This window comes from Onthophagus taurus, chromosome 7 (genome assembly GCF_036711975.1).
Source record: "Onthophagus taurus isolate NC chromosome 7, IU_Otau_3.0, whole genome shotgun sequence".
Lineage (NCBI taxonomy): Eukaryota > Metazoa > Arthropoda > Insecta > Coleoptera > Scarabaeidae > Onthophagus > Onthophagus taurus.
In genome coordinates, this window is record NC_091972.1 from 510,374 (window position 1) to 524,483 (window position 14,110).

General features: G+C 32.4%; 1 protein-coding gene across 2 annotated transcripts; it reads right to left on the reverse strand.

Annotated features, from left to right (window-relative positions):
- Positions 1-6: 6 nt before the first annotated feature.
- On the reverse strand, positions 7-13,711 carry LOC111421030 (spastin). 2 transcript variants are annotated; one of them, XM_023054139.2, is made up of 6 exons: positions 13,178-13,711; positions 12,839-13,009; positions 8,140-8,259; positions 7,786-7,998; positions 6,401-7,180; positions 7-677 (listed from the first exon to the last, which is right to left on the reverse strand). In XM_023054139.2, exons 1-6 carry the CDS (start codon positions 13,626-13,628, stop codon positions 514-516), a joined length of 1,899 nt encoding a protein of 632 aa, XP_022909907.1. In that variant the 5' UTR covers positions 13,629-13,711; the 3' UTR covers positions 7-513. The 2 variants fall into 2 exon arrangements, with proteins under 2 accessions (XP_022909907.1, XP_022909908.1); XM_023054140.2 differs by lacking the exon at positions 8,140-8,259.
- Positions 13,712-14,110: the final 399 nt, after the last annotated feature.

Sequence of the window (14,110 nt, forward strand, 5' to 3'; positions counted from 1 at the left end):
GTTAAATATGAAATCAAATTTTGTAGTGTATTAAAATACGGTTGTTACATCACATTACAAAAAAATACTAACGAATAACGTCGGTAATAGCAATAATTTACGTTAATAAATATGTGAGAAGAAAATTAAATCACAAACGTTGTAAACATAAAATGTTCAAAAATTCAACACACACTCTAATACGTTTAAAAAATAGAAATAAAACATAAAACACTAGAGTATTGCATCATTCAATTCTTTTCTAACCGTATAAGTCCATTATTAATACTATTTGCGCTACGCGAACATTTAAGCTAAAATTAAATTGAAAATAAAAAACAACCAACAATTAACTGTGATTCTAATACGCATTAAACATAACAAACTCGTTAATTTAACTGGGAAAAACCTAATAACAAGAAAAGAAGCGTCTATTTTGGAAACGCGGAAAGTAAAAAAAGTTCCAGTCTATCACTTATAGGAATGTTTAAAAACAAAAAATTTGCTTCAAGAACAACTTCTTAAATCTTATTATTATATGGACACATCTCCGTATTGTAGCGACCATTTTTCGTACCCGACCAAACTTTGAGGGGAAACGCTACGACGTATCCTTTTTAATGAATCCAAAAAATCGTTTAATGTTATACCACGAACAGCTCCTGGATCCATATGTTTTACTTGTTCGGGTTGAAGCTCTATAATAAAAAAATAAGCCCCATAAATTCAAATCTAAACGAACTATTTATAGATTTATACAAAATGGGCCATAAAGAATGAAAATGTGATGAGGGACACAAAAATGATTAGGAAATCTAGTCATATCACTACTCCAACTAGGGATGCAACATCGCTCATAAAAACATCGAATTTTTATTATAAGAATTATCATAATAATCAATAATATTTGAACCGCGTTCTGCATCACTTGACTAATTGATGACGATTTGTGTAAAAATTTTTGAAAAAAATAATCTAGAGTTTGATTTTGTACTTTTAAACTGGTTTTTATTTAATATAGAATCTAAGTCTAACCAGTTTCGGCCCTTGACCATCTTCAGAGACTCTGCAAATAGATTAACATCTCTCATCTTATCCATTTTACAAACAAGTTTCTTAATATTTCTTGTTGTTTTGTTAAAAAAGATCACATATCAATGTCGAAATCAGATTATTAGTTACTAATTTACAAAATTAAAGTTTAAAAAGTTGTAAAACGAAACTAAGGACGAAGTGTTACAAGTTTACAGATTAAAATTTAAGGACGCTCTTTTTTAACGAAAGAAAAATTCAAGAATCATCATGTGGTTTAAAAATCGACGAGTTTTTTTAATCATTGTGAAATGACTCAAAAAAACACGTTAAAAATGTAAAGAAAGTGCGGAAAAGTGACTAACACTAGACTAACTTCAGTTATAAAACTTCTATTACATGATAATTAACTTCAGCTTTAAAATGTCAACCTCACTTTTGACATGTTTGTAATGTTCACTAAAAATCCTTTAAAATGAGTGCAAACACGACATACTTATCTTCAATATTAATGAAGTTATGGTCAACTTCCGGTTAAGAATGTCAATTTTGACATATTTGTAATCGTCGTGAAAAAATCTTTAAAATGAATCCAAACATGTTATATTTAATTCCAATATTAATCGAGATATAAGCAACTTCCGCTTGGAAATGTCAATGTCAGTTTGACATATTCATAATTTTTATAAAATGTCTTAATATTTGTCACAAAAACAAAAGTATAATAAAAAAAAATAAAAAATTAAGGTTGGTATTAATATTTAAAAATTAAATTGCTATCTTCATTATTAGCAATAATGAAGGATTTTTTATAAAGTTGACAAATATGTAATCTTCATTAAAAATCCTCTAAAATGAGTTCAAAAACGACATATTTATCTTCAATATTAATAAAGTTATGATCAACTTCCGGTTAAGAATGTCAACGTTAATTTTGACATATTTGTAATCGTCGTGAAAAATCCTTTAAAATGAGTCCATAATACGTTTAATTCCAATATTACTCGAGATATAAGCAATTTCCGGTTTGAAATGTCAATGTCATTTTGGCATATTCTTAATATATTCAAAAACACGTTAAAAATAAAAGGAATGTGCGGAAAAGTGACTAACACTAGATTAACTTCAGTTATAAAACTTCTATTATATGATAACTAACTTCAGGTTTAAAATGTCAACCTCAATTTTGACATATTTGTAATCTTCATTAAAAATCCTTTAAAATGAGTTCAAACACGACTTATTTATCTTCAATATTAATAAAGTTATGGTCAACTTCCGGTTAAGAATGTCAACGTCAATTTTGACATATTTGTATTCGTCGTGAAAAATCATTTAAAATGAGTCCAAACATGATACGTTTAATTATTATAAAATGTCTTAATATTTGGCACAAAAACAAAAATATAACAAAAAAAATCAAAAATTAAGGTTGGTATTAATATTTCAAAATTAAATTGCTATCTTCATTGTTGCTAACTTCGGGTTTAATGATTTTTATTCTAACTTTTTTATTTTTTGAGATAATTGCGTCATCTTTGGACTCATTTTAAAGGTTTATTAATGAAGATAACAAATATGTCAAAATTGACGTATCAAACCGGAAGTGATTACATTTCCATTAATATTAAAGTTAAATATGTCGAGTTTGGACTCATTTTAAAGGATTTTTTATGAAGTTGACAATTATGTCAAAATTAAAAGTTGAAAGTTCGAATTTTTTGGTTTTTTGAGATAAATGTGGCAAGTTTGTACTCACTTTAAAGGTAATAATAAAATTAAAGTTAACATTGACAACTGAAAGTTTTTTTTACGACTAAACCCGAATGTTTCTAGTTTTAGTTCAATAAAAATATACAACATAGTAATATCTTATGCTAACTAGCGCTACCTACCACTGCCACTAGAACCACTAACATTAGGCAGTAAACTAGAAACATTCGGATTTAGTTCCACGTCTCTCAAGACGGTTAAACCCGAATGATTCTAGTTCTAGATCTTGTGTTAGTTCTAGTGATAGTGCTAGTGTAAAACTAGAACTAGAAATATTCGGTCTAGTGTTAGTTCTAGTTTTAGTGCAATAAAAATGTGCATCAGTGATATCTTATGCTAATTAGCGCTACCTTCCGCTGTCGTTTGTAAAATGGATAAGATGAGAGATGTTAATCTATTTGTGGAGTTTCTGAAGATGGCTAAGGGCCGAAACTTGTTAGACTTAAATTCTATATAAAATAAAAGACAAACTTTCAATTTTATACTAACATCTAGAAAACGACACTGACTCGAAATTGTAGGTTCATCTATTTTTTCTATTGTAGAATTTCTTGATGCAAATCGGACTTGAAATCGTATAGCGTAATTCTGCGTATGGTGGGAATAAGCACATAAGTCAAAATATCGCATTTTGGTATTAAGTCAAATTCAGCCTTTGTAACCGAAAATGCACCACTGTATAAAATCATATAAGTCAATAACGAAGCGTAGAGGGGTTAAATATGAATGTGAATATACACATTAGTTGAAGTGCGACAATATGCGGTGGGTATAATAACATAAGTCAGACTTATGTGGTTTTACACTCCGTATTTACAGGGAAAAGTAACATAAGTCAGACTTGAGTGACTATGCGCTAAACCTTTGTAGCGAATAACAACGCAGGACTTGATATACTTGAAGTTGATTAATACAAAAATGCGATATTTTGAGATATTTTTAGGAATTAAAAAAAAGTTTCATTGAAGTATATAATAGTTATTTATGGTTAAACGCCACATTCAAGCAAAGTAATTAATTAAATCGTACTTTTATTTACCTAGTTTGTAATCACATACTCCACGACTATTATTACTACTATTTATTACTATTATTGTTTATTACCACTATTTATTTCTCGCTGTCAAACATTTGCAAAAGAATAAGATTTATAAAAACTTTAAAAACCAAATTTTCTACATTAATTTGATGTATTTTGAATTCTAACACTCAAAGAAACGAACTGTCAATCACTGAATAGAAACACTTCACGACATCAAACGAAAGAACTATGTTGCCTTTACCACGATGCAGACGAAAATGCCGAGTTAAAATTTCTGAAGAAAAAAGACTTGTTCTTTTTAAGGAATACTGGAAATTAAATTCCTACGATAAAAGAGCGGCATACATCGGATCATTGGTAGATATTGTTGATAAAGCCGTCAATAGACCTCGAACAGAAGACCCTAATCGTCAAAAATATAAATTAAAAACCAACAAATATTTCTTAGACATAGATGGTACACGAATACAAACATGCAAAGTTTGTTTTCTTAATACGTTTGGCGAAACAGACAATTTTGTTAATTTAGTTTGTCGTAAGAAAAGTTGTTCAGTATGTGGATTTATTGATAATGATGGGAGGGGACGTAAATCTCCTCCATCCAAATTTTCCAAACAAACAATGGATAATGTTCGTACACATTTATTGTCATTTCCCACCCATGAAAGCCATTATACGAGACGACAAAATGACAAAAAATATTTACCATCCCACTTCACAATAAAAATTATGTACGACCTTTACCGAGAAAAATATCCACATGATGTGTCACATCGCTATTACAGTGAAACATTTCACGCTTTGAAATTAGCCATTAAACCAAGAAAATTAGATACCTGTGATGAATGTGATAAATTTAAGCTCAAATTGGATCTTGCTACAAATTTTAATGATGACGCAAAGCGTAAACTTATTATTGAACGAGAGTACCATTTATTCGTTGCAGATGAAACATACAAACAAAAAGCAAGAGATAAACAACTAGCAAATGAAAATCTAAGTATCCGATGTTTGACGATTGATTTACAACAATGCCTGCCTACACCATTCTTATAGAATGCCATCGCGTTTTACAAACGCCAGCTTTGGACGTACAATTTGACAATTCACGATAATGAAAGTAATCAAGCATTGTGCTACATGTGGCATGAGGCTACTGCGGCTCGTGGAGCCAATGAAATCGCTTCATGTATTTTTAAACATCTTCAAAATCTACCTGCTGGTATTAAAAAAGTTATACTATATTCGGACATGTGCGGAGGACAGAACAAAAACGCCTACGTAGCGGCAATGTTAACCTTAGTTTTGCAAAAGTGTCCACACATTTCTACAATAAAACATAAATTCATGTTGCCCGGGCACTCTCATATGGAAGTGGATGGCGATCATGCTGTGATTGAGAGGAAAAAAAAAAGTAGTACATTGATAAGCCACCCCCATGATTAGTATCAGCTGGTCCGATCGTGCGGTCCTAGATTTTCCGTTATTGAGATGACGCAGGAGGACTTTTTAGAATTCTCACATATATTGAAAGGTCCCCTAGTTAAAAGAAAAAAAGATGTTGCACAAAACAATTTTAAATAGCAACCGGTACGCTGTTTAAAGTACAGCAAACAGTTTGGTATCATCCAATTCAAAACCAGGTTAGACGATTATGAACCATACCAAGAGGTGTCCTTCTTGCGGCAGAAAATATCCGCAAAATGGCTAGATGATGGCGGCAACGTCCTACAAATTAGAAACACCTTATTGCCGATATCCAAAGAAAAGAAGGGGGATCTGTTGTCCCTACTACAGTTTATTCCCCCTGTATTTCATAATTTTTACAGAGGCTTGCCTTCATCTGGCTCAACTGTGTCGACAGATCCTGATTTAGGTGAGATTGATTCAAATTGTGAAGTGACTGATTTTGACTTATGTACTTATTCCCACCATACGCAGAATTGGCGCTTAGCTTTATCCTTTAAAACAAATAGTAATTTATTTCTCTCGGTATTCTGTATTTTTTCTAAGATGTTACACCTTTACTGTCCTTAATGTCTGGTAACAGCATGAAAATCTCTAAAAACGATAAAATGTCGCTTAGTCAAGTGATGTATAACGCGGTCCATTTATTATAATATGATAAAATACATAGATAATGTTATTTAAATTTATTTTTAAGTATAGAATTCAAAAACCTTAACTTTGACAACCTGGCGCCTAATAAGCGATTCCTTTCCTGATTAATTGTTGCGCCAACTTCTGTGAATAATCGTTCGTTAGACACTGGAGTTGCTCTTTATTTCATTGCTCTTTTATACAAATATGGAAATAATGGTCGATTATTTTATCAAACATCGAAGATAAAATATCGTTCATAATGAACGATGTATCGATGTTTTATGGACTTCAACATCGCTATTAAAACATCGATGTTTTCGAAAAATCGATGTATCGTTTGCATCCCTAACTCCAACACCAAAATAATTTCGATCAAACAAAAAAAAATGAGGTAATTGTTTATTAGAAGAGGAATTGGAATTAAAAAGAGGATTAAAATTGACACAAAAACAATTTTAAAAAATAATATACCTCTTATTGGTCCAAGTGCAGCATCTTTAGCAAGAGCAGTAAGATCACTTCCCGAATAACCTTCAGTAAGCGTCGCAAGCCTTTTCAGTTCATTAGAACTAAAAGAACATCCCTGTTTGGCAAGTAATTTTTTTAAAAGTTGAATTCTCGTGTCCAAATCGGGTAACATAACATAAACCCTCTTTGGAAATCTTCTCAAAGCAGCTTCATCTAATTCTTGAGGTCGATTTGTAGCTGCCATGACGATAACTTTCTCATTTTCCGGATTACTTGGTAACCCATCAAATTCAACCAAAAACTCCGTTTTTAATCGTCGACTTGCTTCGTGTTCGTTTGTGGACCGTTCGGAAAGTAACGAATCCACTTCGTCGATGAAAATTATCGATGGTTGGAGTTCCCTGGCGATGACGAAAAGCGCCCTAACTAATTTTTCGCCTTCGCCGAGGTATTTTGATGTTAAACTCGCAGCGCTTATCGAAAAGAATGTCGCTTGACATTCAGTCGCTACGGCGCGAGCTAATAATGTTTTTCCGTTTCCGGGTGGTCCGAAAAGTAATAAACCTCGCGCGGGCGATCGAAGACCCGTAAATAATTCAGGACGTAACGATGGCAAAATAACCATTTCTTGTAAAGCTTGTTTTGCTGTATCTTGACCGACAATATCATCCCATTGAATTGCTTGACCACCTTCTACAATCTCGTCTAAGATACATTGTGCTAATTTTGCGTCAACACCTCTTAAATTAACTGGGGATTTACGAGCTCCCGTTGTTTTAGCACCTAATTAAAAACAAAAAAAAATTAAGGATGTTTTTAAAACATTTTTTGTAATTCAGCACTCTAACGGGTGCTGTAATGAAAGTCCTTACAGCATCCGATGCTGTAATGAGATTTTAGTAACATTTTATGGAACCAGTTCAAGTTGGTGACATTGTCATTAATTTTTCTAGTTGTCAATGTGACAATTTTTGTCTATGGATGTTTAAACACGTTCTTAGCATCGAATACAAGGTCCACAATGATGAGGACATTGAACTCTGAGCAATTTCTCTTATTTTGGGGAGGTGTACATGAAACATTTTTGTCAGGTGAATATATTTTGTGTTTTGACAGTTTCTAATTGTCAATTCAAATTTCTATTTTCAAGTGTTACCAACTGCTACATACCTATTTCCCTATATTGTCAAAATTTATTTTATTTTTGAAAAAAAAAAAGGATAAAAACGCGAATTAGAAAAAATAGCATAAAAAACACGTTTCATAAGACTTAAAGCACTCATTCATTAAAAAACTCGTGGCTTCGCCACTCGTTTTTCAACTTACTTCGTGCATTTCAAGCGTGTCTTACGAAACTAGTTTTTTAATATACTATTATGTGTTATTACCTGATGTTATGGCTTTTCTTGCAGGTGAATTACTACCGCCTGGCATTGAAAGTTGTTTTTTAATAGCTGGTGGTGTTGAAGAAAGTTTATTAAAAGGACGAACGGGTTGGACTGGGGTTGTACGCGAACCCATTGATCTTGGCAATGTTTGGCTTTTCGATAACGTTGAATTTACTGGACGTTTTGCGGCTACAGTTAATTTTTTTCCAGATGCTACAAAAATACAATTATTTTAGCTTAAATTTGAAGCAAAAATTTGCAAAAAAAAAGTTCATGCAGTGCAACAAATAAATACGAAAAGTGAAAGCGCAAATTTAACTAAAAGAATAGAAGAACATGAAAATTTTATTATACCTGTCGTTGGATATTGAGGATTTTTGAGGGTAGGAATAAAACTATTGCAACTAACGTATTTGGGTGGCTCGGGTTTGGGTTCCGTGTGCACAGCCAGAGTTTCCACAGCCTTTATATTCTCTACAAAAAAATAGAATTTGAAACAATAAAAACAAAGGGGGGAAACAATACATATTTTAATAATAGAAATTTTAACAAATAAGAAATAATGGTGGTGCAGAAACAACTTACACAATAAAAACATGTTTATTTTCTACAAGGTTCGCCATATGAAATGCGTAGATTTGAAATTAGCATCAAGTTGAGTAAATATTTTGTTTGAATTCACATGTAAGGTCTAAAAAGGACTTTTTCTGAATTAAATTTCTTAATAAAAATTTTAATTAAGAAATGTTATATCCTTTTCAAATAGGATGGATAGTGTTGTAAATTCCAGTACAAGGTGACATAAACGTATTTATTGAAATATAGCTCATTTGCACTTGTTTAAGCCAAATATGCCTTACTTATACAAAGTTTAATAGTTTAGCAATTCTTTCAATTTTTTGATGTTTATACATTTTTACTTTATACTCCTACAAATATTGGAATTTAGAGTTTAATCATAGTTTCTTTGGCAACATCTATGGATAGGCTACACTCTAATACACATTTAGAAAAGACGTTTCGTGACTTAAGTTAATTTTTAAACAAACAAATTTTTTGAGCGTCTATTTCAAAATTTCAATAATACATTTGGCGTACAAATTATGTTAAACATTTCTCTGTTTTATAACCTTTCAAATGAGGTATTAACCAAGGCTAAATGTCTTTACAATTAGCTAATAATAAGGTAAGAATAGGCATGTGCATAATATTGACAACTTTCCCAAAGTTAAAAAAGTTCAAAATTGATTACGCCTAGTATTTATTTTAACTTATAGGAATTAAAAAACGTTAATTCATGAACACAATAAATGAAATTCAATTCGTTAATAATTATAAACCATCAATTATATAAATGTTTTACATTTAGCCAGTGGTAGCAACACATTTCGTCTTTTATTAGTACTTTTTTTTGTTTGAATTTAATTTTTGCGTAAAATGTCATCGTTTACAAGTGTTGAATATGCTGCAATATTATACATTTATGGTTTCCGTGATGGAAACGCGGTAGCAGCTCGTCGAAAGACTGGTAATTTAAAAAATATGGTCAACTCTTCGACAAATGGGCAACCATCCATACCACTATACTCCTGTCCAAGCACTTGAAGAAGGCAATCTATAATGAAGGATTCAATTTTGTAGTTTCCTTTTAAATGCTGAAATTGAAGATGGATATTTCTTGAAAAGAATTTTGTGGACAGATAAATACACGTTTAATAGAAAAAGTATAACAAATCTTCATAATTTACATTATTGTACTGACGAAAATTCGCATCTAACGAGGGAAATAAACAATCAAAGAAAATTTTGAGGTGGTCCTTATTTTTTATCGAATCGTTTAACTAACACACCATAAAATGAATTTTTACAACAATTTAATAGACCTGCTTAAGAAAAACCATGTATAGTAGACGCCAAGAGAGCTGGCAGTAAATCATCATTTTCCGCTCTTACAAATGCCATACGTAATAAATTAAAATTCACAAACCGCTAGAGAGTAATGTGTGTTGGAAAGAGATAGCATTAGTTTAATATGTCTGCTGTATAATTCAAATGGCCACGTCGAAAAAGTACGTCTGTTCTTCTAAGGGATGTCACTCTATAATTATAACCTCAAATCGAAACGTCTTGTGAGCGTTGTCATGAATCTGTTAGTGTTTTCACAAGCCGAAAATGTTTTCTTTGAAAGGAAAATGATTAAATAATATCTTTGACAATGTTTAACATATAACCTCCATTACTAACATAACCTACATTTAAATGTATGTGGTGAAATAATCTAAGTCGTACGTCCATATCTTGATACATACCATTTTTAAGCGATCTGTCACCGCCAGCTCTCGTGGTTTCTACTATATCGTTAGAAATATGCTTATATAGCTTATTCGTACAGGCTCCAGTACCACCAAGGATATATGGATTACCCAAAATCCATAAACCAGACGTCCTACTACGCCCTACTATCAGTGCCATAAATTCTCCCACCTATCAGCTAGCAAAACAACTTTCCAAGATTCTGTCTAATTTTACAGGTAAAACAGAGTCAGATGTCAGAGATTCCACACATTTTGTAGAATCAATTAGGAGTATGAAGTTAGACTCTCAGGATATGCTGGTAAGCTGGAGTACTGCCTATCGTCGACATATTTCAGCTGGAAGGGGGAATTCACGAGCAACGCGAAGGGGCAGCCATGGGATCACCTCTGTCTCCTGTGATAGCCAATGTTTACATGGAGATGTTTGAAGAGGAAGCGTTAAAGAAGAGTCCTTGGAAACCGAAGCTATGGCTCCGTTACGTCGATGACACTTTCGTGATCTGGCAACATGGAAAAGAGCAACTCCAGGAATATCTAGACTACCTCAATTCACAGCACCCCATGATTAAATTTACCATGGAAACAGAAACTGCAAAACAGTTGCCATTCCTCGATGTGTTAGTCACTAGGAAGACATATGGGGGCATGGAACTGGGAGTATATCGAAAGAAGACGCATACGAATAGGTAGCTGCAGGCTTCATCCCACCACCACCCACAACAGAAGAAGTCCGTAATTAAAGCCTTATTCCAGCGAGCAGAGAAGATATGCGATAAAGAGAACCTAAGAAAAGAAGAAAAATTCCTAGAAGATGTGCTGCAAAAGAACGGATACGATGAGAGATATCCGAGCCACCAAACCACGCAAACAGAAGGATGACTCGGTAAGTACGGCATCAGCCGGTTTTATGTGCCTTCCTTATGTTTCAGGTGTGATGGAGCGAATTGCGAAGCGTCTGAAGAATGATATCGTGGTACGATACGGTACGGTCAGCAAAATACAAAACGCTCTTCCGACAGCCAAAGACAAACTAACCCCATTAAAGGGATAATATTACGTTGAAAATATTACGTTGGACAAACTGGACGTAACTCGAGTGCCGCATCAAGAAACACGAGAGGGACGTTCGACTAAGGAAGATCCAACAATCTGCAATCGCAAAGCATTACCACAAAGGAGGACACATCATAGAGTTCGACAAAACCAAAGTGCTAGCAAGAAACTGACATTACTTCCAAAGATTGACGAGAGATGCGATAGAGATTCATCGACATGGGAATAACATGAATAGAGAAGATGGTTGGAAAGTCAGCACATGGAAGATGCTAGTGAACTCAACAAACCTTCTCCACCCGGAATTGATAAAAATAACTTAGTTGGCAATTAGACTCTAATTAGTTATTAATTACCTAATGTATTTATTGTCAAATTTTAACCGAATTCGTCACTTCGAACTTGTTTCTGAAGAAGGTTGCAACATGGCATCCAAAACGTCAAACATTTTTTCAAAAAACGCACGGCTTAACCCGAAAGTTTCTAGGTCTAGTTTTAGTTTAATTAACACCGGCCGTAAAATCCTTCGTACTTAGATGTAATATGGTTTTCTAGCATGATGAGTGCCCTGCACACCATTCCAAAAATGTTCGAAATTCAATAATGAAACGTTTCTTAATCATTGGATTTGAAGTGGAGGAGCAATTTCATGGCCTGCAACGAGTCCTGATTTGACGCCCATTGATTTTTATGTGTGGGGCCACATGAAAGGAAGAGTGTATGCAACACAAGTCAACTCTAAAGATGAATTAATAGAAAAAATCCAAAACGAGCATGTTTTAAACACGTTAATTACAAGTAAGATAACAGGAAAAGAGCTTGTACAGGTTTTGAAGTGGACTTGTAGTTATGAATTCTTTTTAGACAGAATTAGACAATGCGTTACTTAACTTTGGTTACTTGTTTTTGTTGATGTTAATGTGATACATAAAATTGCTTAATTTTTATGGTTTTTTCAATGAAGGTTATATATTATTAACCTTTTGGCTAACTTTTTAGCTATACAAATTGTATACTCCAATTGTTATCCTATAAATTATTTGTTTAGTCAATGATTGATAGCTATTAATGAATTGAATGTCAACTTCAGGATTTATTGTAATCAGGAATTAACGTTTTTAGTTTCTATTTACTAAAATAAATAGTAGGTGTAATAGATTTTGAATTTTTTTAACTTTGAGTTAGTTGTCAAAATTATACATTCGCTTATCTTATTATTAGCTAATTGGAAAGACATTCACCCTGCTTAATATCTCATTTGAAAGGCTTCAAAACAGAGAAGTTTTTAACATAATTTGTAAGCTAAATGTATTATTAAAATTATTTATTATTTTTAAACAATCGAAATATTTAAAATATTAAAATATTAAACTGTAGCCTATCCAGATAAGTCAATATGATGCCAAAGAAACTATTATTAAACTCTAAATTCCAAAATTTGTAGGAGAATATACTGAAAATGTACAAAAACCAAAAAAATTAAAATAATTCCTAAACTATTCAACTTTGTATAAGGCATATTTGGCTTAATCAATTGCAAATGAGCTCCCTGTATATTGTTTTGTGCAGTTATAATAATATTGATTTAAATCATAATTCATCCTTCTTGTTGCTGATAATAATTATTTCAAAATCATGCATTTTCTATGGTGGACCATATATTGGAAAGGATTAAAATGAATTACCTAAAAATTGTAACCTATCTTTTGCCATGGCAAGATTACTTTTCATTTTTTCGTGTAGACGTTGTGCTCTTTCCCATACCTCTCCACGTCCACCCCAACATTGAACAGCAATTCCAAGTTCCAATTCTGTGATTCCTTTCCGATAAAGTTCAATTGCCAAATCTTTTTGACCTTGAAAAGAATAAAATTTAAATAATTTTCTTATAAATCACTTTCTAATACTTCTAGCATGTATCATACTTGAAACCCACCTGTGATAAACAAAATCTATGAATAGATTAAATTTAAAATGATTCATTGCTATAACCTTTTTTGTAAAAATAAAATTTTTTAAATTACCTTCATTTTCTTCATCAATTTTAAGTGCTTTAGAAATATACTCAAAAGCTCTCCGGTGATGATGTTTTTGTTTAGCAAGTAAAGGATCTCCAGGACCAGGCCCAGAGTTTCTTTGTTGAGCTTGAGCCATATCTTCTTCTGCTGCTACAATAACACCTTCACCTTCAACATTTTCAAGTCGATTTATCGCGACCTCGTTGCCTTTCTTGTACTTGACCAAATAATTGGATGAACTGCAGTAAATAAAACGTAGTATGACGAATACTTGGTAGAGGAGCGATCGAAGTACGTTGAATAAGAATATAATCGGGAATGAGACGATGCATAAGTTTCGTTTATGAACTGACGTAGTGTCCGTGTAGGACGTGAACATTAAATGTCTACCCTGGTTGTCCGCGTCGTTCTTTCTCGACTTTTTCGGCGATTTTGCGTTTTGTGTTTTGCGGACCATTCGGAGGCCATAACAAAGCAGACGGGCATTACATCAATTTTCCCATTGTGTTTCAGACTATCTATCGTATCTATATTCACGACGGTTTTCCACAACAAATAATCGAAATTAAAAACTAACTTCATGTTGTCTTTTTGAATTTAAAAAAAATTGCGGGAAATACACAATAATATCAAAAAAATTAATAATACTTTAATTATTTTGCTTTAATCGATTTATTTCTTAACAATTTATTGTTACTTGAGGCTTTAAATATACCTGGGTTTATTGGGAACATCTATTTTTGTGCTAGCTTTAAAAATTATGCAATTCTTGGGTTTTAAATACATCTCTTTTATGTATCAAACCAGATTCGAATTTGCTCTATTTATAGCGTAGTTAAGCAATGTTATTATAATGTTTAATAAATCAACTACAAAACTAAATTAGTTTTAGTGTAAAAATAATATCCTTGAAATGATAAGACAAAATTTAAAACTTGC